Source organism: Aquila chrysaetos, chromosome 17, assembly GCF_900496995.4.
Source record: "Aquila chrysaetos chrysaetos chromosome 17, bAquChr1.4, whole genome shotgun sequence".
Lineage (NCBI taxonomy): Eukaryota > Metazoa > Chordata > Aves > Accipitriformes > Accipitridae > Aquila > Aquila chrysaetos.
Window position 1 is genome coordinate 13,216,026 of NC_044020.1, and position 25,762 is coordinate 13,241,787.

The 25,762-nt window shown below is 47.1% G+C and overlaps 1 protein-coding gene across 6 annotated transcripts in view; it reads right to left on the reverse strand.

Annotated features, from left to right (window-relative positions):
* The window catches only part of CACNA2D4 (calcium voltage-gated channel auxiliary subunit alpha2delta 4), a 131,261-nt gene that overhangs the window by 55,088 nt on the left and 50,411 nt on the right, over nt 1-25,762 (reverse strand). For 5 of the 6 annotated variants that reach the window (XM_030040134.2, XM_030040132.2, XM_030040133.2 and 2 more), the window contains 8 exons: nt 24,625-24,686; nt 23,874-23,941; nt 23,690-23,735; nt 22,128-22,225; nt 20,035-20,128; nt 18,583-18,678; nt 16,300-16,427; nt 12,976-13,056 (listed from right to left, as the gene is read on the reverse strand). In XM_030040134.2, coding sequence (XP_029895994.1) covers nt 12,976-13,056; nt 16,300-16,427; nt 18,583-18,678; nt 20,035-20,128; nt 22,128-22,225; nt 23,690-23,735; nt 23,874-23,941; nt 24,625-24,686 — 673 coding nt within the window. Of the gene's footprint in view, nt 1-11,236; nt 11,470-12,975; nt 13,057-16,299; nt 16,428-18,582; nt 18,679-20,034; nt 20,129-22,127; nt 22,226-23,689; nt 23,736-23,873; nt 23,942-24,624; nt 24,687-25,762 lie in introns of those variants that run through there. The other variant, XM_030040138.1, reaches the window with a different exon arrangement.

Below are 25,762 nucleotides of genomic sequence, written 5' to 3' on the forward strand. Positions count from 1 at the left end.
CAGTATCTTGTTCATCGGCAGCTTGCTATGCTGGCTTGAACAGTGTTTGCTAGCACTGATTGGAAGCACAGGTCAGAGGGTCAGCTTCTATTCTCTGATTAGATAAGTGCAAGTCCTAGCATGGGATTTCTGAGTACCAGAAAGCCTTCCCTCTGAGAATACTGTGCAATACATACAAAAGAATAAGCATTCCCTGACAAGTATGGTTACAGAATGGAGTGCAAGTAAATAAAGATTTCCTGTGTCATTTTGGGGAGCTCTCCACATCAGTAGCAGCCCTGGAAATCTGGGGACAAGGCAGCATCATCACAGCTTTTCTCCCTTTAGAGGGTGGGAGAGAAGCAACCAACAGGGGCTAGACCTCTCCTTCCCACAGTGGCACTGTGCTGCAGCCAGGCAGAGGCCATGTGCAGGGCACCTGGAGCCAAGGAGAAAGCAAAGCTAAGAATAACTCTGCCTTTCGTGGAGCTTCTGGGCCAGTACAACAACATGCCACTATTTGCTTGGGGCTCCAGGTTGAGATTTGGCCCTTCACATTTGCTTTTTTTGTGTCCTAACTTGGGAATAAACTTGTTTGTTAGAACAGCTGCAGAAAATCAACTCATAAAGGGCACCAAACAAGTGACAAATGCAGGTATTTCATTTGAGGAAATATGCACAGACGATATACTGAGATATTCAACCAGCTCTGCATAAAGCTCAAGGGAAATATCCAGAGTAACAACAATGCTTTGCATTTCTATAGTGCTTGCCTTTGGCAGCTCTTTGGGAGCTTGGAAACATTAATGAATTCACAGAGGCAGAGATTCAGAGAGTATAAAGGCCAGAAGGGACTTTAGATCATCCAGTCTGACCTTCTGCGTATCGCACGCTACTTGGAAAGTGTGTGGAAAAGAACCACAAATATTATTTGAGGGTGGCAGAAAATGCCTTGCTGTGAAAGGCTTAAAGAGCTCAATCTGTTTAGCTTATGAAACAGAAAATAGAGAAGTTATCCTGTAGAAAGTCCAACAGTGAGTGTTTACATGCAGCTAAGGTGAATCTTCCAGAAAGGCATCTACCTTTGATTTAAAAAATATTCAAGAGATGAAAACCCCCCTTTTCCCTTGGTGCCTTACTACAATAACTATTCATGCTCACTGTTAGCATTCACGCTTAATATCTCATTTGAATCCGTTTGGTTTCCTGTCACAGGATTTTTGTTATGCTTCTCTCCCCTAGATTAAAAAACCAAACATTCAATAACCAGTATCTCTCCCTGTGAAGGTACTTTATACTCTAATAAAATAATCTCTCCGTCTTCTTTTTGGTAAGATAAGCAAATTGAGTTCATTAAGTCTTTTGCTGTAAAGCATTTTCCCACCTCTGGAGCAATACTGTAGCCTTTTGTCGCACTCTTTCCTGTTTTCCCTCCTCCTTTTAAGAGTATGCTCCTCATCCATCAAAATCTGTGCTCTGTATTACAGATATTACCCGACTACTGCCATACAATAGTAAATATCACCTTTTCCTACACCTCCCCACCAACCATGTCTCACAACACACTGGCTAGGCTGTGTGAGCATTTTTCCTACTTTAAAGATGGAGGCATATGGAAACCCTAGGGCAAGATCCTACAAGACATTCTGAGGGAGCCTGGTTATGGGAAACTGTTCTGATCCCACTCATAACCACCTTTATAGTAGTAGAAATTCACTGGATTTTAAACAAGAGTCTCCAGATTTATGCAATTCTTGGCAAGAGAAAAATCTAGCCCTTTATTTAAACTGATAGTCCTCTTCTAGCAGTCTCCACTTTCTCATCCACTCATGGTCTCATATGGTTATCTTTCACATCTCTCCCACTGGACATAAATGTCTTTGATTCCCCCAGTTATTCTTTCTCTCTCCCCTTTATTTTCATCCTCTTGTGACTGATCATCCCCTTCTCAGCAACTGCCTCTGACCAGCTGCTTTTCAGATTCTCCCTTCTCTGATCTCCTCAACTGTCACTTGTCAGCTGCCACAAAACACACCAGCCCCCACATTCCCATCTGCTTTTTAAAGGCTTGTTATCATAAGCAGGGGCTTCTCTGCTCGCTCTTCTTTACTTTGCAAAACCCAAATCAATCAAGAGAAACCACCACACTGTCAAAGGCTGAAAGAGGGGTTTAGGTCAGCCCTAACTTCTGGCCTTCCAGGTGCTATGCTGGGGCTTTCAGCTGCACTAGCAGGCATATTTTTTATTCAGTCATGACTAAAATCATAGAGTGTGTGAATTATATGGTAAAAAGGCCCAGCCTTGTACCCCAAGGGAGTGCCGTGGTGAACAGGGAGTGCCCTGAGTGACTGCCCCACGGCTCGCTTGCTGGTAATTGTACTGTGGCATGGTGATACAAGGGACTTCAGCTGTTCCCTGGTGATGGAGAAGGGACTGCAGGCTAGCAGAGTCTCACCTCTTTCTATTCAAGGCACCACCACCTTCTTACAGACCTTTTCAAGCTCCAGCTTAAACTCGTTTGTCTTTTTACCTCAGGTTCTGGCTAAAGCTGCATTAGCCTAATGGCTAGAAATCCTCTTCTAGTTTTCCACCCTAAATATTTTCATGGCCTATCTATATTACACTGTCTTCATACAAGCCATGTGCTTTAGTTTAAATGTTTCCTCCAAGATGCATTTATTACAGCAATCCTATCCGCTTCAGCCTTGGTTGCATGTTGTTAAACAAGCTGGGTTCTCCCAGGCTCCTCTCATGAAGTCACGCTTCCCTTTCCTCTCATCGTCTTTCTGTCCTGTCTGTACCTGTCTCAGCCTGTATTCCTTTGGCCAAAACTGTAACACAAACTAGAGGAGAGGACTCACAGGGCTTTCGGTAGGAGCACCAATGCATCCCCATCCCCAGTGGGAACAACTCTCCAGGTACATTCTAGGACAACATTTGCTTCATCCACAACTGCATCACACTATCTCTTGCCATCATCCTACCATCACTTAATACAGAAGTTCTCAGCATTTTTCTCCTGAGCTTTCTCAGGATGTGTTTACCACTGAGTCTACCTGGCTGCCTTTCAGCAAGGATCTCAGGATGGAACTTGGTGGATGACAAAGGTTCCCTGAATTTTATGTGGGCATCAGGGGGCAATACAGCCTACACTGAGGATCCTCACTGAGACTTGGCAAAATGGTCCCAACAGTTTCCAGAAGACAAGGGCTGCCTCAAGTCCTGATTGCTGTGCTCTCCACCAGATCTCACAGAGTTCCCAGCTTACAGAAGATTTCTAATATTAGTTCTCAAGCATATGACCTTGTCTGTCGTACTACTGAAATTCATTCTGTTTCTGGTACTCCTGCCAAGGTCAGATAAGGTTTTCTCTACAATATCCTGGTCCTTCCCTGTACTAGCAATGCCTTCTAGTGTTGAATCATCAGGACACTGCCTCACTACCTATTGCTATCTGAGTCAGGGTCTCAGGTTAATGTTAGCAAAGACTACTGGCTGTTAGCAAATCCCATGGCTGACCACGGGGGAGTGCTACAAGTAACCTTTTGCTAGACTTTGAGAGGTGATCTTGCTGCTGCCATCTTCCCAGACTGACTTCTACCTCCCTGCCCCTTACAACGCCCCTGCCTTTCCTGATCTCCTCCAGTTTAACTAGTTGTTTCTTATGTGGCATTGTATCAAGTGCTTTACTGAAATACAGAGATGAGACCTTTGAATTTTCTTTTGCCTTCCAGGAAAACAACCATCTGAAAGAAAGCTATTGGGTTAGTCTGGTATGATCTGGCATTGACAAACTTATATTGCCTGACTCCCTTTCCCCCTAACTGCTTGGTAATAACTATACTTTCCTTCAAGATCTCCTCTAAAGTGCTACAAACATTACAGAGGTCACACTTACAGGTCTGAGACTGACAAATTTATTTCTCCCCCTTCCTTAACCCTAACTGCTGAATTTTCACTTTTCCAGTCTACATGGAGTCACCACTGAGGGTAGAGTTGAAAAAAAATCCTTGCTATAAGCCTGTGTTTTCACATGCCAGCTCTCCTGAGGCCGCAGAGCTCCCAGACCCAGCACTGTGAGTGCACTAAGCAGCTTGAGCTGCTTATTCCCAGTAGTCAGCTTGTTTCTTTCCCCAAGGACAACATTGCCGTCCATATAAATAACTTGGGCACAGAGTCCTCTTTGGTTTTGGCTCAGACTATAGTCTCTTTGATCTTGACTTCACTCTTACTGCTCAGAAGTGGCCTCACTTCTTATTCTCTTTTTTTTTTCCAAATAGCTGAAGAATCTTTTGCTGTTTGTTTTAATCTCCTTTGGAAGGTCTAACTCAGCTTGATTTGTAAGCAATCCTCATTTTATCCCTACATTTCCTGACCTCTAAGACACAGCTTTCTTTGCTGTCTGTTCTTTTTCCATTCTACGTAGGCTCTCTGCAGTGCCAGCTTAAGGAGCCTAAGCAGTTGCCTGTGGTGGCAGACAGATGGAGGGCAACAGAATCAGGCATTGCCATGTACTGACTCCTCCCAGTAATGTGGGCTCCACAGCGTCCCTGAAAGTTGAAATACTCCCTCTCCACACTCCAGACTTTGCCCTGCTGCCTGTGAAAGCAGTGCCAAGAGCCAGCAGCAGACCACCCCTCCACACGCTCTGCCTGGGCAAGAAGAGATGTCCACATCTTGCCTATCTCCCACACACAACATCTCTACCCTGCCTTCCCACTGCCTTGGGAAAGACTGATGCTTCCCAGGGCTTCCAGGCAAGGGCTCCCAGCCAAGCTCTTCTGCAGGCAGAAGCAGGATGGCCACCTTTCAAATCTCCTTTCCTCTCACACCCTCTGTGCCTCGCCACCCAACAGTGGGCCCATACCCACGGCAAACTACCCTGCGTCCAGCACCTCCACATGAAGATTTGCTGATGGTTCTCATGCAGAGCAAGGATAGGGAGAGAAAAAGAGAATAATGGCTATCAGTACAGCCTCTGCATGGTACAAACAGTGAGAGCACAGCATATGATCATTAGGGAGGAACAAGGAATATTTCTGGGAATATTATTGCAATAAAACTCTAAGCAAACTGGTCTGAACTCATAGCTGACCCTGCTTTGAGCAGGAGGCTGTCTAGAGACCTCCTGAGGTGCCTTCCAAACAGAATTATCCTATGGTCTTATGAATGGACTTGGGTATCCCAATGAGGGAAAGGAGGAGAAGCAAAGGTCTTATGTGGGGAAAGGGCTGGTAGTAGGAGTCCCATTACATAGCCTTATGACAAGGAGATTTGCGCCTTAAGTGGATAGGTAGGGCAGGAGAAGAGGAACTCGGGAATTCAGCCTTGGCTGAATTTAAGGCAAACCATCTCACAAGACATTTTGTATAATCTCCTCTGCTGTAATATTTACCCCCTCATCCCTACACCTACAGACTGCTTCAGCAATCGCTTTCAGCATCTTCTCACATGACTTTGCTCCTCTGCTGAACTACAGGTCCTAACACAGGTCATGACATCAATTATACCTATGTGAAGGCTATGGTCCTTGCATGGACAGCACTGCTTTCCTCTATGTAATTTAGATGCATAGATGCAGGCTGTTGTGGGGGGACACACATAAGAGAGGCAATGCACTGGCCTTGCAATCACACAAGATTTAGGTTTGCACCCTACTTGGTCAGAGGTATTAATGCCACTTGTTTGGCAGTCTGTGGATCTTCACACAGCTCTGAATGGAAGGTCCTGGCCAATTCATGACCCTTGAAGTTTGTCAGTCCCCCTGAATACACAGTGCATATTGACAGACTCTACACTCTGGGTACACTTCCATGTTCACACAGATTATTCACGTACATACCTGTGTGCATACGCAGAAAACATTCCATCACAGACAGGAATAAGTGCAAATCGCTCTGTGAGTATATGCATCTGTGCACGCCCCTAGTTACACACACAGACAGGTATCTCAGCCACACAACGCACTGCAGAGAAACTGTGTATGCAAATACACACACATATGCACAAATCCCCTCTCACATTGTACATCTACACACACTCCACATACAAAGCTGTCCCAAGGGCCCATGCGGTCCTGGGCAGAGATTCAGGTCCCTGCTGATGCTGGCTAGGTAGGAGTTAATGCAAGAGAGGCTGGGAAGGAAATTAAAAGCAAAAAAAAAGTTGAAAGCCCAGCACATGATTCTTCTCCTATCACATCTGTGAATCCTGGAGCGCGAGAGTAATTGTCTGCAATGAGTCAGACCAAAAGGCACAAGGAAATGGTTGCCATGACAACCCGCACACTGCTCTAATTCGGCTCAGAATTAAAATGATATCAAATAATTTGCAAGCAAAGGGAACACGGCAAAGGCGCCGGGTGCCAATCTAAAAAATCCAGCTATATGCAAGCCTCTCCTGAGCCAGTGTCAAGGGCTCTTTTCCCTTCAAGCGTGACAACCATGGCAATCAGAGTAGCTACAGAGGCAGCAGTGATGGATAACCTTAGGCTAGAAGTTTCTGATACACACAGGCAAGAACAGGCTCCTGGGCTGGAGCTCCAGCCTGGAACAGGCTCCAGGACTGGGGATGTCCCAGAGATGCCTGACCAGACCCCACAAGAGAAATCCTATTGCTCACAAGTTGTTATGGTATCCCATTGAGAAAATACCCTGAAACAGCTGGTGAGGGCAGAGTGTGGGCACAGGCACCCACCCATTTTGGGGGCTCTGTGCTGGGCAAAGCAATGCCCACATGGGCTAAGGAAACGTGGGCTGATTCACTTAATGTTTTTCTCCTGGTAAGTGGTGCAGCGTGCAAACTCTGGCACTCAGCTGAGGCTACAAGGAAATATTTATTCTACAGAATTGGCTATTGTCTTTGCTTTTCCCCCAGCCAAAGGCTTATCCCCAAGGCAATAGGTAATGTCCACACACACAGGGAGGAGGCACGATCCCTGTGCTGAAGATCTTACAGCCTACGCAGAGAGCAGATACACCTTGGAAGAAAAGGAAATTGCTGATGTCCAGCCAGAGTGGGCAGAATGCTATGTAAGATGTCTCACATACCTATTTTTAGCATTCTTTTGAGGATAAAATAAACTTATTTGACCCCCTTGTCACCAGTTACTGTCTATGCATGGAGACATCTATATGGAGTTTTGCAGGCAGATGCTTGCTCTTTCTGCCTGTTCACTGACCTGGCTGGAGGATAACCAGCTCTGAACAGGGAACCATGTGGCCCCAGCACTGATACCAAATCTTGGTGAAAGGCAGAGTTTCTAAGATCAGAGGCAGTGCAAAATAAGGCAACCACCTCACTTTTGTCTGGCTCAGAACAGTTTGCGTCTGCCCCAGAAACACCCCAAAAAGCAGCCTTTATACTTACAGGTCTCTCCCCCAAGGCTCAGAATGTAAAGTAGAATGCAATGGATGCCAGGCAGGCAGAGGGACAGATGAAGGGTGCAAAAGACACTGGTTTTGGCACACCAATGCCACTGTGTAATGTTGATACCCTGGCCTGTGGAGTATTGGCTGAACCCTTAGGCCAGCCAAATGTTTACTTACTGAACGGCCTCCAGAGAGATGTCCTGAGAGGTAGAGAAGGCATGGCTGCTCTTAGTACTAAAATCATTAGCATTTCTGCCTTACTGAGTGCCCCTAACACTTTTTACGACTGAGCTCCAAGGCATGGCCCCTTCAGATGTCTCTCTTTTTGTCAGATCAAAGGGATGCCTGAGAAACTGCTTGGGCTTCGGGGATTGCCAGGAGGGAATGGCATCAGGCAGAAACCAGACATAGCAGGTGATGGGCTGAAAATGAGTTGATTCTTCCTTCTTTCTACCCGTGCTACCACTTGATGCATTTCCATAAAGGCACCTGGGTCATGCCTTGGGACCTCACAGAAGTCCCTGCACTGGGACAATGTTGGCACAACCTCCAGCATTAAAAGAGGGGCAGCATTCCTTCTGAATACCGCAGCACACATTCAAGAGATCAGCTGCTCTCAGGTTTTGTATGGGTAATGTTATACTGGTTCCTGAGCCAGTCTAGTGAAATCATTTTAATTCTCCAGCTTGAATGCAGTTACTCCCATGTAAAAGGTGCTTATGCTTTTGTAGCTTATTTCCATGCATTTTAGCAGCTTCTACAGGTGCAACTGTCACTTTTTAGAGAGGAGGTTAAAATGTCTTATCCACCCAAGCAACAAAACTGTAGGAATACAGAATTGTGTGTAGATTAGTTTGAAAAGATGCCACAGCAACAGAACTGCTGAGAAATCCACCTGCATGTCCTCTCTTTGCTCACTGGTAACAGACAGCAGGTAGCCAAAATTGGGGACCAAGGAAGAGGATGGAGAGACATTGAGCTGGCCTGTAATCGCTTTTCAAATGGAGAGCTTCCGTCAGACTGATAGAGGCTGTATTTTAACAAGCGGTATAATGGCAAAATTACTTCCCGTTATCTATTTTTCAGACTGATTGATTTCAAATACTTTTGAAAAAAAATCTAAGCTTTTTTGAAAATCTGCTCCTGCTGTGAGTACAGAGCTCTTCTGAAAATACTGGCCTTAATAACTCAGTGTCCCCAAACCCTCTCTGTAAAATAGAGACACTATTTCTTTTCTCTCACCCTTCTCTAAGCTTGCCTAGGACTCTCCCCAAATACATCTGTATATCCCATGTTGTCATCATGGGATAACGATTTCACTGTGGTCCAATCACTGCAGATAAGAACTAACAGTAACTCTGAATATAAACAGAGAAGAGAGGTACCATATAAAATAAACCTGCATCTCCCAAGTGCCCATTTGGATTTGTTTTATTGGGCACCATGGAGCCTGTGCATGCCTCATGCTTTGTTGGTATCAGCTGTCTCCCATCCCCGAGACACGACAACCATGGCAAGGAACATAATGGGAAGAAACCCCTACCTGCCCCTATTGGGACTGGCAGCCAACTGACAACCACATAACTTGAACAGCAAGAAGGTCAGGCAATGAAAGAGACGTCATACACAGCCTGAAGTGACAGCTAAACTCCTGCACAGATTCCAGCAGTTTCACTGGGGCTTTAAATCACTAAAAGCTTCTGTCAGCAACTACATGTGATTTCTGCTGCGCACCCCCTGAGGACCAGAAAGCCCCAGGCTACTGACTCATGGGAGGGAGCAGATGACAGTGCTATCTGGGGCAGGACTTGGCTTGGGGAGAGTGCCATCACAATTCCTTATTTTTCATTTCCAACAAAGTTAGTGTGCGTGAAAGGTACTGGACTGACATCCCAGGAGAATAGCTGCCTTCTAATTAATTATAATTAATCATCCAGGCATTACTTAATGTTTGCATAGTGCTTTGAACTGCCAAAGCACAATATAGCAGGTAGATATTATTAATTCAAAGAAACAGGTATAGCCAAGCCAGGGGTAGGTCTGCCTGTGTGGCTTCCCACCAGAGAGACCACACTAACTCAGCTTGCACAAGTGGACCTTGCCTTGGCTCCACCATGTCCTCTGAAAGACCTGCAGGTACGTGTCCCCCTTGCACCCCAGGTACAGGGGCTTGGCCCACGGGGGAAGGAGAGGGATGGGTGAGAAGGGGAGCGGGTAGGGCAGGGCAGAGGACACCACTTTTCCCTCTTAAATTTGGCTACCTCCCCACCTGTCCTTGTGTGGAGCAGCATATCTAACAGTGAGAGGAGCATCTCGGACTGCCCCCAAGCCCATTCTGGGATTCCCTACTGAGCTAAGCCAGACTGAAATGGGAGGAAGGAGGCCATTGTACTCCCCTTCATTCCTGCCCTCAGCCCTCCAGCCTTAGGCCGGTCTCTAATCCCAGCTGACTGCTCCCTCATGCCCTGACAGCATCCAGGCCTGTGTCATCTTCCTGGACATTTGATTTTACCAGTTCGCCTTTCTCTGCCTTGGCTGGGGACTGCCATTCAGCTGCCAGAAGAAAAGGGGCCCAATGCTCCCTGTCATTGGCGTCCTCTCCACGGGGCCACTCGGGGTGCTCCCTTCCCACAGGCATGGCTGTAAATCCTAGAGCTTAATTTTTCACTGCATGCATAGCGAACATTTCAGAGCGCTTACAAATCCCCCCCAAGCACTGTCAAGTCTAACAAGTGACAGTAACGATCAGTGGCAGAATGACAGGCCAGTTCATACCACATGCACCTTTATAGGGGCACTTAAAAAGTCTCTGTTGTTCCCCTTTTACAGAACTGTGTCTGCATTTATGCAGAAACTACAAGCCTACCCAGATATTTGGCTTTCTGGGAACCATTGCTGGGTACTAAACATCTGGTAGTATCCTAACTCTAAATGAACACGGTATCAATCCCACTGAGGGCTGACGCCATCAGAATAACAACAATAACAACAACAGTCTGCATCCCATTCTGCTCGGATTGCCTCTTGCTGTGTCTCCACTCACTCCCCTTCCTTCACCTCTCTCCGGTACCCAGGATGGTATTGCAGCACTGCCCAGCATCATTTGTGCTGCAGCCTCTGCTGTGGGGTGAAGTCCCCTAGAATCAGGTCCTAGCCACTCAGGATGATTAGTGTGAGGGGAGATGAAGAGAGACCTACATCCTTACTCTCAAAGCTGCTATCCTCAAGATCAAATAGTATTGGAACAGGTAGTGTGAACACAATTATCTCCCCCCCCCCCTTTTTTTTTAAAATTACTACTGGTATGAAAGATTTAGATGATGAACCTAGTCACTACTGGAAAAAAAGTAAATGGTAATACAGACATAGTACCTTTTTGCTCCCTGAAACCCCCCAAAAGGTAGTGTAAACTTATGCCCAAGCCAGCAGATGGGACATACCTTGGCAAACCCTTGCACTCCCACTGAAGTCAATGGGGGCTACAGCCGAGGGCCTAAAGGACGTTGGACTCTTTGGGAGAAATTATTTCCCTCAGTGCTGTCATGCAGCCCATACTTTGGAAGAAATATGGGTAGTTTTCATCGGTGCGTAAGAAATGGGGAATGAAGAACACCCAGCAGTATGTACCACGTGTGGAAGTAAGCAGAAGATGCTTTTGGTCAGGTCACCTAATGTGCGGGCTAGTGACAGGGACTGTGGTACCTTTAAGGAACAAAAGCAATTGAGTATTCATTTCTGTGTCTCAACTTCTGTGGTTACCAGTGAGGAAACTGGTTTGTTCTGTATCATTTCCACATATGACAGAATTTTTACCTTATTGTTATTGTTTTAACATGATTTCTTTCCCTATCCTCTGCTGCCTTCTCCACCCTCCTCTTCCCTCTGCAGAGGATCCTGCCCCTTCACAGCGAGTCCACACTGACAGTCGATTCAGCATTCAGCATAACTGAGGGGGTGGAAATCTCCACAGGGGTTGTGAAAAGCGCTGCTGACAGCAGAGAAATGGCTCTGTCAGGGGCAGATCTTCCTGCCACTTTTTCTTGCTCCAGCTCTTCCACCCAGAAGTTTCCTTTCTTGTATTTATGCTGAGTGCCTGATGAACTGCTTGTGTGCCTCTGCTCTAACTCATGGAATGGGAAAGGGAAGGAAAAGAAACATGAAAACAATCTTTTTTAAAAAAAATGTTTTTCCTCCTCCCAAATTCATGCTTAGAAAAATGCTCCAGTGCTGCACAGAGACCCTGGGTACACTTTCAATGCTATTTCATTCTCTGCTGGGTATATTCATAACTATGCCAGCTAGTATCAGTTTCAAGAGCAGTTTCTATGACCCAAGCACGCACTTAACATGAACTTTACTGAAACCATCTCTATTTCACAGTGGTCTCTGGACAGACTTCATAATAATTTTCTGGCTTTGGGCTTGAAATGGTGCTATATTAGTGAAAAGTGCTACTTCATATCACCCCCCCTTCAGCTTGTAAGTACTTTCTCAATGCCCAGAAGATAATTAAAGAGTACCATGCTCAACTGGGACTTACTGAAAGCTTGGAAATTAAGGAACGCTTCATCAGATGAAGTTAAACTGCCATAGTTTTACTGACTAGTAGTATTGAAGACCATTCATGGTATCCTACCCAGCCTAGGCAAAAGCAATGGCTGACTCTCTGATCTGAAGGTAACTATATGGCCTTCTTTCTACTGGATACTCCTGTAACAAAGTCATTGTTTGGTATCTATTCTACTCAGTCATTCCTTCCACCATACAGGACTCCATTAACACTAACCATTCTTTCACAAGCAGCTTTGCAACTCGGCATGTTTCTGGTGATAATTACTGCATTACCTGTTCCAACAATCTTTTCCCTTAGTCAATGCTTCCAGGTCTAAAAAAAATTCCACTGAGCTATATCTTCTCTTACCCCAATACTCCTACACAGAGAATTTAAGCTGGATATGATGCCAGCATTATTGATTAAAGTTGCTTTGTTTCATTAAATGGCTGCTCTGTTTGACTTCTGAGTTTACTGTACTTCCATAAAGGCTGAAGCAATTGCTGCAGAAAATGGTAAAGCTTCAAAAGCTTTGGGGTTCTGTTGGAAATAAAGTGCTTTACGAATTTTCCAAAAGTAGATGCAGAATCTAGTGAAGGTCTGCCAAAAGGGGTTTAAAGCTCAGATACAAAGATAAGTTTGGCAATCTATACGTCTGATTTGGAAATCTAGCAACAAGCCTATCCCACCAGCAAAAGTTATTTTTCAGCTGAGATAATGATGGAGATGCATGAATGTTCTGTTCTTCCAAAACCAAAAGTGTCTCCTGCAAACAGTTTAAAACCTGTATGGACTTCTCAACCTACTCATGCTCCAGAGAAATAGTCTCAATCCACAAATTCACCAGCATTGAAGATGGGAAGCTCCCATTCAAACAGCCAGTTTCCCTTTCAAAAGCCTATCAGCCATTCAGTACCTGTCCTAATATTCTGCTTAGCCTAGTTTTCAACATCACAAGCTATTGTGGCTCCCGTCATTTCCCTTGAATGACAAGCTAACAGCTCTAAGCTCCCACTCTCAATACAAGATGCAACCATTTCATTCAAGATAAAAAGAGAAACCAGAATGTCCTACCTGCAGCAATACCCATCTTCCCATCCACAGATACAGCCACAGCCGTGCTCACTGTCACCACTTTTGGTAGGCCACCTCCCTCTGTCAAGACACAAATACAGCAGGCTTGGTTAGCTTACCACCAGAGAGGAGTAAAACGCAGCAGGAGCAGCTTGCTCATACACTTTCACATCCAGGTCAGTGTGTACATAAGCCTCAACCCTGAAACATTCAAGAGTTTGGAGGACTGCATCTTTCAAGACACATAAGCAACCTAAGGGGTTATGAGTAGATTTTTTTTTTTCTTCCAGATAATGGCCCATGATAAAAGTAGCATCCTCAGCATAAAATGTAAAGGGCTGGCCTCCCCCATTTTGGACATGTAGAGCTTCTCTTAGGCCAGAAAGCTGCTCTGCTCCATGCACCAGCTAAATTCTGTAGACAGAGGAGAAGCAGGACACGGACTGTCGCACAGCAAAGGACAGACTTACACCTAAGTCTGTTACCCAAGCCAGGCCAGCACTACAAACTGGAGAGACAGACACAGCACTTCCAGGGTGCACTCCATTTTAGATACAAAGTCTTCTGGGACCTTGCTGCATAAACTCTGTTATGCCCCAGGGTCTCCCGATTATCCTTTTGCTGCTGCTTTAAGCATCCTGTAGGTCCTGTGTCACATCTGCCAGCCCCGTGCAGATCTCAGCTCCCACAGGGCGTTTAAAATAGCATGGCTATATAGGTTTAAGCAACTGAACCCCACCTCCCCTCTCTTTGTTAGTGCAGTTGTTTCAGACTGTAATTCTCCATGTGACAGATTCCATTTCTGTGGTTTTTTTAAAGCGATTAGATTAGCTTCAGCTGGGGCACCTCTTTTGGAACTGCCAGGGGACAGTTTGAAGGTCAGCATGATCGATTTAGCCTGCAACTGATTCCCTCCTTGCGTGCTGTATGGAAATCTCTTGCTCAGACAGATGGGTCAGGGATTCTTTCCTTCCCAAGAGCTCCAGCATTTGTTACTGCTTGCCATTTCTGCCTTCATCATTCTTGTTGGTACCCAGAGTGTCCTGAGCATGATTCCGTCTACCACAGTTTAGCCTGGAGTGTCTTACTCATTTTTTTTGGACTGAAGCCAGATTAACTTGCTCAAGGATGCCAGAAATAGTAAAGACCTTGTGAAACAAATACCCAGACAACTTATGCTCACATGCCTTGAGTCTAATCCTGCTTTTATGGTGAACCCCAAATTTCTTGCTCTCCCTAGGATGGGACAAGTAAGCAAAATACACTTTTGCTTACCTAGATTATTAAAATACCTAGAAAAAAGGGACAAACCAAAAAAACCCAAACACCCAATGCATGAGAGTTCTGGGCTGCAAGAACAGTTCTACTTGACTTGCAGAGCTTTCCCTGCTGTCTTCTTCTCTCTGGGACTTTTGGACACTGGAAGGAGGCGCCCTGGATTAATTATTCTGATGACCTGCAGCCATTCCCTGCTGGTTTCTTCCCCAACAGGGAGGTCTTCGGGGTCTTCTCTCTTATGTGATGACAAGTACATCTGCCATGAAAACCCCTTGTCACAGAGTGGGCATGTACTGGGTCATGTGGAAAGCATGAAGGGGGGACTTCAGCATCTACTCATCAAGAATTTCATAAGAAACTGGGTAGTCTGCTCTGGCAAAAAGGTGGGGCACCCCTGCTTCATCAGATGTCAAGAAAGGGCCTGGACTCTGCTCTGACAGTGAAGCACTGTGGCTCAGAAGCACTGAGGATTATTTCCTGGCTCTTCACAGGCATACTGTGTGATCTCACGGATCACAGTCTCTCTAAGCCCAGCTGCTCATCTCCCTTACAGTTTAGAGCATAAGGTCTTCAGGGCCAGGTACTAATTCTTACAATGTGTCTGTAGGGTTTCCAGGTGAATGAGGTCCTGGACTTGATTGAAGCTTCTGACCAACAGCCATATAATACAAAAAACAGTGGCAGCTGCTTGTCTTCTGTCTTTATCCATGCAAAACTACCTGTGACTTCTAAAAAAGCCACATCAAGCCACTACCCCAATGTTCAAGCCAGCATTGACTACTGTGGCCTGGGTAATGGCTGTCCTAGGAAGCCCCACAGGGTGTCACTGCCTGGTTTTCTAACCCACGCTCTATTTCAAAGAGTGAATGCCATCAGGGGAGTAAAAGGTCCCTCCTGCCATGCCTCCCCCCTCTCTCCACACTTGCCTTTTAAGTGAGATGTAAGGGTGCTGGGCAGAGAGAGTCTTTTGTGGAAGGTTTCAAGTATTTTATCTTTCCACCCCTCTCCCTTTACATCCTGGTTCATCTCTTGCCTCCCAGTCTGGTTTTCTCCTCTTTGCTACTTGCTTTCCCACCCACCAGCCTCCCACCACTGCGCCACAAAAAGCTTTAACAGCTAAAGCGCTGAGCTCTGTGACAGAGATTGAGTGCTAGGGGCCAGGGAGAAGCACAGAGGGGATTTCTGCCTTCTGTGTAGGAGTCTCACATGAGTATTTTGTTTTGATTTTTTCTTTCTAGGCTCTTCTGCTCTCTTCCAGCCTTTGAGGAGGTCCTGGCTGGCCCTGCAAACTCACAGGAACCAACACCCTAAGCAAGAGACCCTGAAAAGCCACTTCTTACTTACCTCTTGTGTTTGAGCTCCTTAGCTGGGCAAGAGGTGCCATAGTCTAGTAGTATGATGGGACAGGAGACCAACGAGACACCCTCATCAAGAGGAAGCTATGGAAATACGCTCCCTTTTCCTCTACCATCTTCCATAACAAACCCATCCTTTCCTGTTATGGGAAGTGGTGATGGAAGAAAATGACACCCTCTAAACTTAGACTTCCTGACTGAGTGCCTGCTGATCCCTCATCAGTCCTAGCTGTTACTTTCATCCAGTTCTCCTGATGATGTTCCCTCCCAGGCCTGGTCACACCTAAGTGTCTAATTCTTTCTGTGATACCTTTGCCTTCCCTTTCTCATGGTTCACGTATTCTCCAGCCCCACAATTACCTTGTGGTTCCCCACCTCCTGCCTCCCTAAATCCTTCGGTCCACCCAGGCCCTGCATTCCCATGTGTCCTTTGCCTCCTCCGCAACCTTATGTTACGCAGCCCTGACTGCCTTCCCCACAGCTTGTAGCTTTGTCTTTCCGCTGTGTGCAGTATCTTGGCCATGACCCCTCCGCCTCTACACTGGTGTGACAATAATGCCTAGAGACCAGGTCTCAGCACTTCCCATTAGGCAGGAGGCAGCGATAAAGGGATCGGGACGAGCATGGTGTGGGATGCAAGATGTGAAAAGCTTTCTCTTCCCCTCTCCTCTGGTGTTCAGGCTGGGGTTACCTGAATCGTCTTCTGAGACAATGCTGTAGATGAAGCTCCCGGGGGGATGCTCGGCTGCCCGGCGGTACCACAGAGGGAAGTGGTCCATGGTGAAGATACTTTCCTTGTCCTTCTGTGTCAGGAATTTCCTGCCAGGAGAAAACCCAGGGCAGCCTTTGTACAAGGTGTGGAGGGGCAGTAGCCCTCCTCGGGGCAACGCAGTGGGACTCCTGGGGCTGGGCGCATCACCTGCATCTCATCACCTGGGCCTTCACCTGCGGCGGCAGAGGGAGCCCGGGGACCCCCGGGGGGCCGAAACGTGCCAGCGCTAGGCCGCTCGCGGAGCACCCCTCGCCCCGGGGACTCTGGGGCCCTTTGCGAGGCCTCCCTCGCTACCGAAGCACGGGCGCGCCGGCCCGTGCCTCGCCCCTCCGGCAGGTGCGGGTCAGCGACCGACCCCCGGGACGGGCTCACCGAGCGCTCCCCCCGGCAGCCGGGCCGGGCCGACGCGAGCCGCCGAGGGCCAGACCTCCCGCGGCACGAAAGACGCCATACTCAGCAGCCCGGGCGCCCGGAGGCGCGCCCCGCCAGCCACGCCGCGATCCGGGGCCAGCGATAGCCGGCGCCCGCCAGGTGCCGCTGTTGCCCCGGCCGAGGCCCTCGGCGCCGCCGGCGGCGGCTCCGGGGGCGGGCGAGGGGAGGCGGCGGGGCCGACAGGGCGCTGCCGGCGGCGGGGCGGTGGCTGCCGCGGCTTCCCGCCGCCTCTGGGGCTCAGCGCCTGGGGAGGGAGGGCGGGAAGATGTCGCCCTTCTCCGGCTGCCCGGCGGGAGGCCTGGCGGGTTACGCCGTGAGGCGCAAGGGGCAGGGCCGGGAGCGAGCCGGTGGGCGAGGGAAGCTACGGCGGCGTGTGCCCGGTGGGGGGCCGTTAATTACCGCAGGAGAATGGGGAGCAGGGAGGGGTGAGAAAAGGGAATTAGGCGGTCTCCTACAAAAAAAAAACAACCCGCTGAACAACCCCAAAAAACGAAGGTCACGCTGTTGTGGCTTAATACTGGATTCCTCGAGATGCAGGGAACTAAGTACTTGAGGAAATCGGTGCTCCTGAAGGCAAGAGGGTGGGTCCTGGGGGCATGGTACGATGGGCAGTGGGTGCTCAGGAGAGACCTCGAGAAAATCAGGTCATTGGCCTCCCTGGAGGTCCCTACGTCTTGCCTGACAAATCCCCTTTGTTTTCAGGCTCTCGTTTTGCTGTATATTTTGATATAACGATAATTATTCATTTATATGGTTCCCTCCCTTCAGGGGATTCCAGAAGTGCCCCTCGTGTGATGTGTGGGGGGTCTGTCACTGCAGCGTGGTGACTGCGGCTGTTTAAAAGCACTGGACGATGCTCCTGATGAGCGGTCTGGGGTAGGGAATCATCATATCAGCCTCCTATAGCACAGGTTGTTTTCTCCCTTGTCACCAGAGCCCGACGACTCTGACTTATCCAGACTGCCTCAAAAACGTGAAGAGTGTGGCTGATGGAGTGTCACCTTTCAGGCACAGCCGAGCTCTCTGCCTGGAACTTATGACTTGTGTTTGGGGAACTCAGAGACAGAAACAGCTGCCAAGAAGCTAAGGACCACCACACTGTCCCCTTCTGTTCCATCTGCTGGTGTGCCTCTGTGACCTGTCCTTTCTCAGAGCAGCATGCAGCAGCCTGCGTATTCAAAACACAACAAAAATGCAAACTATACCCTTTCCACGTCAAAACCCTCCACTGAACACACACTTTTGCCTTGAGGGAGAAGACAAGAGAATGAATCATATATGACAGATGTCACTCACATCACTTAATGCCTCACTGGAAGGCACTGGGATACTACTGCGATGTGGGCAATGTAAGAGGCAGAACAGAATAAACCTGGAAGAGGAATTGAGACAGAAAGATCAAACCTAGCCAAGCTGGAATGTCACCAGGGCACTGGAGTGCAGAGCCTCTGCACTGCAAAATGGTCCTGGGGATATATAGTAACTGTGAACATTTTCTCTGTTAGCTGACTGAAGTCAGGGAACGATTGAAGGTTTTCATTGAAAAGAATGCACTTTGGGACAGTATTTTAAGAAAAACTCAAAAGGACCAGAGGATGACAAAGGACCCTTACTACCCTAACTCTGTAAATCAGCACCCATGCCACCAAGGTGTTGCTTCTTTCCTTTCTGTTTCTGTCTTCCCAAATACATTTCTAAGGCTGGTGGTGATTTCGTGCTGCCCTTTCAGAGTCACTGAGAGAAATCCCTTAGTGCAGTTGAGGGACGTACCTGTTGGAAATTTTTTCAGAGCCCACGTATAGGGCACTCCTCATGAGTCCAGCCCGAGTGCCCAGAAATGCCATCTCGACACCCACCTCAGTCTCCCTGTGGAACAGAAATACACAAGCAGAAGCAAACAGTTCTCAGAACAACAGCCATCTCTCTGCCTCGGGGTGAGGACCTTTCAAACTAGAAGCCTCACCTGGAGATGTGGTCCCAAGTTCATTTGCAATATAACCCATTTACACCAGGAGCGACACTGGCTCCTACCTGCTAACGGCAACAGATTGTTACTGGCTAACAGTTGGCAGGCTTAGACCTTTGCCTAGATTCACACCTTTGAAGTTTGCTCATTCAATTTACTTCTAAGTAGACCATAAGCTCCTCTCCTCTTGCTAGCCCTGCTCCAGGTTGCCCGCATGAGGCTGAAGTGAGGGAGAGGGACTGCGGAGAGAGAATGGTTGTCTCAAGCACGCAGGGGATGGGCAGGCTAGCAGACTGACTCTGAAGCAGTAGATTGTTTCGGGTACATCTTGCTGGATGTATCAAGGGCACAGATGGAACAGCTACATGGTGGAAAGCCTGCTGCAGTGCCATGGCCTTAAAGTGAGGGGATTGTGTTGGTGTAGCCGTTTAAAGATGTGCTGATAATTGGGTGTCCTAGCATGATTGCCATTGGCTCAAGCTCTGTTAGTGGTGAGGATACTGGTAACTGAAATGGGGACAGGAGTCCCGTGGCCACGCATCTGTGTAAGTAAGTGGCATGTGATCTACTGAAAGTAGATCTGTGTGACGTTATTAGATACTACAAGCAAAAGGTGTCTCTTTGGAAATAGTAAAGTAGAAAGTTGTTCACTGAAGCCAGCCTGTTCACCGCCTTCCTGAGGCTTAATCTGAAGGCATCACCAACAGAGACAAGATGAAACTCCCTTTCCTTTGCTGATGCTAAGGGAGCAAATTCCTTGCCACCTGGTATGGAACTTCTGCTACAGTCATATGGGAAGTCAAGCCAAACCACACTGCTGCCATTCAAAGGGATAACTGTTGCATGCAGAAATAACTCATAACTTCAAACTGAAATGTCTCAGGTGCCCTGAGATACCAAATTCTATCAACTACAGAGGCAAATGCAGTGCATCTGTGTTGGGTGCTGCAAAGAATTAGTGCTGAACACCACTTGCAGTGACATATCTGCATCACTGCTGTCCTCCAGTGATATATAAACTCACCAAACTAAAGGCTCCCCTGAGAAGGTCCAACCTGCTGGAGTCCACTCCTGAGACACTTTTTGAGTTATTTCTAAAGCTATTGAGCTATTTCTATGAGCTTTTTTAGCTATTTCTAAAGTTTCTTATACACTCTGCAAGGATCTGTGACTGTTTCAGGCACTGCATAAGCCCATAGCATCTGGCAATGCATCTTCAATTGTGTTTTACTCATATTTATTTCTCATAGACTTACATGGACATATTGAGGGCTAGTGTTGTCCAGTAGGCCTCCATGGGTGCAGTGACCACTGCATCAAACAGCACTTCCTGGACCAACTCCTCATCACCTAAGAAGAGAGAACAAGAATCAGGAGAAAGATATGTCTCTCCTGAGATGTCTTAGAGTTCCTTATTATGGAATATCTGCCTGGTCCAGGGCAGTGAAGCAACATGTCACAAAAAGAGGCTTCCCCTTGCAGGGCTGAGAACAGGACCTATCACTCTGGATGACGGAGAGCACAAGAACAGATGTTACATCTGAGATCATCAGACTGGTTCCCCTACAAACTTAGTGGAAGGGTTTGAAACTTTGGGTTTGAAAGTGTGGGCAAATGAGAGGCTTTCAAATGAAGTTATTCATCAGGCCTTCAGTCTGACCTTCTTGATTGAATAGGCTGTCCACAACCATTGCTTCAAATCCCTGTTTTGATCTGTCTTCTAGGTGCCCCGTAGAAGGACACCAGACACCCCATTCCACTCAAGAAGCTTTTTCAAAGCCCCTAGTGACTTCTTCATGGCTTCTGCTCTGTCCTTGTGTTCATTGGCTTCTCTGTTTCCTCTCTGTCGTTTCTGTAAATCTCACAAAATGCTATCCTGTCCTGGTTCCCCCCAGATGCTCAAGCCAGTCTGGGCTACCAGTCTAGTCCAGCATGGATTGGGACTGAGAGGTGTTTAGGAAGGTTCGGATATGTGCTCAATGGCATACTGTAAGATCCCATTTATTTGACCTGCTTCATTTCTCTATTGCCCTGCCTGCGTTCATTTCATCCTGTGAGAATTTGATGGCTGTCATATTGCAGATATGTCCCTTTCAGTGCTGTTCTAGATGGAGCCCCCCTCCCCCTGTTTCAGCATTTCTGCCTCCACTTACTGGGTTGAGGTCCCAGGTCTCCCCTAATATTTTCTCCCAAGTTCTCCCAACTTTTTCTCCTGTATTTGTCACAATTGTCAGAATCCATTTCTCCATCCTTGCTGTCATTCAGACCTCAAAACCAGAGCTCACCAGCAGATCTTTCCCTCCCCAGGCCCCACATGTCTAGGATGTATCCAAATCCTATTTCTTTTTCCTCCACAGCACTTCCAAATCTGCATGTTTCTCACAGTCAGCTCTCCTGAAGCTTTCCTCCTCCTCCCTGGCCTCTTCAACTCATACATCTCCTCTTTTCAGCCTCCTCCAAAGACAGCCAGGAGGGGTCTGCTCACACTGTGCAAGAGAGGAACAATTATTGGATTACATTTGGTTTTAGTTTTAAGAGATTCCCATTCTCATGCCAAAGGTTTGTGCCTCTCAGGTAGAGCATTACATGCAAAAGCTTGTACTTGGCACAACTAAGGGGGCTGAAGCCATGTAGAGTGAGGTGGGCTGAAGGACATCCTAAAGCTAAATTGCTGTAGGGAGTTCCCATGCACAGCTGCCCACCTCTGCCCCCAACAGAGATCCCACTCCACAGTGGTGCTGTATCAGCTGCTTGTCTGGCCACGTCGCCTGGAGAATGGGACCTGGTGCAAGGGATGAGCAGCAGGGGGCCAGGAAAGATAATAGTGCTGTAACAATTTTTTTTCCCAACTCAGTTACCAATTGAGTTTGGAAAACAAAATTAATAATCCTTGTTCTGAAAGAACCCATCTGTCTAGATGTCACCACGCACCCCTTAGAGGATGCTGGCTGGGGCCCCGTAGAGCAGAGCAGTCACAGCATCTTTCCTGGCTCCTCCTGCCATCACCCCCTCTAGCCCAGCTGGTCAGTCTGTCTTAGACATGGTGTGCATCCCCCACCAAGCTCCATTCAAGCCTTTCACTTTTCAGTATTTCCTATGCTGAGACCCTCAATAAGGCTGAGTTATGTGACAGCTTTGAAATGGAAAAAAAATCCTCTGACGAAAACAAGGAAGTGGATCCTCGGCTCATTTCCACATGTGAATTAAACTGGGCTTGAGTTCAGTCCTGCCTGTGTGAGCAGGTGCCACAGGAGCTCAATCTGACACCAATCAGTTTGTCACAGTCCCCTCTCCCCTGTGATGGGTACAGAAAAACCCCAGCAGGGCCCTTTTGGTGCCTGGGACTCACATTCCAGGTCAGGTTCCTCTCCGGTGAGGAAACGGATCACAGCCTCCAGCTGGCTGAGCTTCCGATGGTCAGGATCAATGTCGGTGATGCAGTAAATCCTGGTGGGGAGGGGAGAAGAAGCCCGCAAGGGCAAAGAGAAACCACAATCAAGCAAATGCTCCTGGAAAATAATAACTGAAAACAAACATTCAGCAAGAAAGCTTGGGCTGCAAAGATTTTGCTGCTGCTGCTGCATGCCGTGCCCACTCAAAATCTAACAATGTGGCTGTAAGTCAAACCCTACCAATAAACCAAACACCAATTAATCTGACTGCTGCGCTTAGTAGGGCTGCTGTTATGTTCTCCAGCATAAGCTCACAATGCGACATAGCAGTCCCAAATCCTTCCAGCAGTTATTTGTATATGTTGTTTAAGATGTGTACCTGTGTCTATGTAAACAACAATGTGATGGAGAGACCTGAAAAGCAGAGGGTTGCATGCAATATGAGTAAAACTGGATTGGGAGCAGATAAACCAAGACGCAGTGAAACAAAATGTGAGATGAGGAATGAGCTTGCGGTATGATATGGTGGCAACAAAAGCTGTCCCAAATGGACACGGACGCAGGAGCCTCAGGACACAGTTTGGGGAGAAGCGGGAGAATGTATTACAAATGTATTATAAAAGAAACCAGTCTTCTAATCCTGCTTCCAATTTTGACTGCTTCATTGTCAGGACAACAGAGACAAAGGGGTTATAAGAGAGAATTACAACCCATAAAGGGGCTGAAAGGAGTGATTTATGAGAGACGTCTAAGAGAAATGAATATGTAAAGTGTGGTAAGCTGACACCCCAAGTTAGGAGTAGAAGAAGGAGAAGTCACTGCTTGTGTCTCAAATGCGCTGCCTGTGAAACTTGACAGTGTAATGAGAGGTGTGAAGGGCTGCAGGGCTTCTTGAATATAGTTATTTTGGCTTTGTTACAGGCTGGGTTCATGTGCCTGGGTGTAACTGAATGTTGGGTTCATGAAAATCCCAAACCTCACAGCAATAAATGGAAAGTGCCATGCTTCACCCTGTTTCATATCCAAACAAAGCAAAACCATAAATTATGCTTGCTATTGAAATAGGGGTCATAAATCACTTCCACGTTCACTAGAAATTAGGTCTAGGCTCAGTTCAGAAGAATGCCAACCAAAAATAAGCTAGGATTTAAAAAAGCATTTCAATCTCTCGCTAAGCTTGCAACAAAATTTCCTGACAGGACTGACATACTGTAGGTTTTGTAGCACAATTCTGAGGAACACAAGGAGGAACAAAATAAGTCTGAACACAGAAGACTGAGGATAAATTTCAGGAGATGTTTCTTAGCAGAGGGATGTGCCAGGCCTTGGTGGGATCTCCCAAAGGGAGAGGTAGAACTGAATTGCCTGGAGACAATCAGGTCTTTGCAGGTACAGCCCCTGAACAACACTGCTTTTTCTCTAGGCCACGGAGGGTGGTGAACTCAAGCCAAATTGCTGGGAGCTTTGCCAAAATCTCATGACAAAGTCCTGTGTCATTGACAGGATTTCCTCCACTTACCATTCATTTGCTAAAGACAAGTCTGGCTGGAGCAAGTCGTGCAAACCTGAAACCAGATAATACATACAGTATTCAGTTAGGTAGCAGGCAGGCAGATACAGGCTGTGAAGGAGAAGTGAAGCAGTGAAGTTCAGAGTAGCTACCTTGTCCCTTAGGACAGCGCGGCTGTTTCAGCTTCACCTACCTTCTTCCACTGAAGTGTTTCCCAACAGAATGTACTCCCCATGGCCCCTGGACAGCACAACACCCAGGCTGCAGGCAGGAAGGAAAACAGAAGGCTTGTCAGCAAGGAGAGGTGTAATCCCTAAACATGACACTGCGTTCCCTACAATTACAACCCCTAAAGACATTAACTCCCTCCACAGCTATTAAAGAAAAGAACATCATCAAAAGAGGATTAAGTGAGATCCGATTTCAGCACAAGAGGCTAAGGAACCTGTCTGTAGAGCTATGAGGCATTTTTGGTGACAATTTTTTTGGCCCGCGTTGTAGGTTCAGGTCAACAATAACATTTCTCAAATCTGTGCCAATTTCAAACCATTTCAGCTGGGGAAAAAAATCACAAAAAAAGTGTTGCTTGATTTCTTATGTGATGTTTTATAATTTTCAGTTTATAACAATGTTTCGTTTAGAGCCATACACCAGAATATAAAACATATTCAGTGGAACTGAAAATTGGAGATGTGTCATTTCGTTGAAATGAAACAACATGCTTCTCCTAAGGTGTAGCTTTTGGACTCTGAACTTCAGATCAATCATAATATTCCTTTTGAGTTGACCCCAAACAATATTTTAATGGCTATAGGAACAAAGAAGTCAGTTATTCCCACCGCTCTACTCATTAGTCGTAGCCAGTTTTATGAAGGGACCAATTTGCTGTCCCTGATGGCAGACTTCTGATACACCATATTGGTGTCACGGGAGTCCTTGCTCACCTGAAGGGTGTGCCACTGATATCCGTGAAGAAATAATCATTGGTGAGGAAGAGAACTCGTTTCTGGAATGAGAGCATGAATAAAAAAGTGAGAGACCATCTGACAGACCAAGAGCATAGTGATGATGGGGACCTGGGATATACATCCCCAAGGCTAAGCAAGAACAGTTGATCATTACCAACACTTCACACCCTGCCAGGGCTGGCTGGAGGCAGGGATGAATGTGCAGTATTCAGCATATTCAGCAACTTGTGACTTTCAGGATCCAGGCAGCCACTCTATCTTTCCATCTAGGGCTTCAGTTAAACCTTTCTTTGCTCTAGGGCTCCGGCACAGGCTGCAGGAAGGGGTGGGGGGAAGCTGCCCTCCCTCTCACACCCTCCCAGCCAACGTGCTGGGGCCCTGCTGCTCTTTTGCTATACAGAGCAACCTTGATGGCTTTGCACATCATCATCACAAGCAGAAGGGGGGCTCAGTAGGACAAGTAGGAAGGAGAGGTGGGGTCGGAGGAAAGGCAGGATGGCAAACCTACCCACTGTGTGGGTGGGCAGCCAGGGCCAAGTCTCCCCACTCCTGTGGGAAATGCTGAGATTCTTGACATTTGCTTTCATGCCAAACTGGGACAAAACATTAACATATTCCAATTTTGTTAAAAAACATCAGTAAAAAAAAATAAATTACATTTTCAAATTGAAAAAAAGTGCTGATTCAAATCCAAGCTGTTTTGATTCACATGAAAATATTTTCTTCAGACTGACATTTCAACTGAAGACATTTCAGATTATTGAAAGCTGCTTCAGAACTTCAGCTGTTTGCCAGACTGGCCTTTTCCTGTAGAAAAGTGTTGATTTCAGTGGAACTCTTTTCCAAAGGAGAAAAGTTTTTGGAAAGTTTCTATCCAACCCTTATGCCAGTATATGAACCCTAATATGTTTAAAATCCCAGCCCCAGTCTGAAAACGAGGTGAGAGGATGTGTGTGGGAGACAGGGAGTGAACACAGAAAACTCAGTGTTCCCCAGGGAAAGTAGCGCCTGCTCTAACCTGCTCAAGCTGTGCAGCAGTGGAAGTGGAGCGAAGCACAAAGGGCGAGCCAGTGCCAGCTCCACAGTGTGCCCCGAGTTTGTGCACACAGCAGAT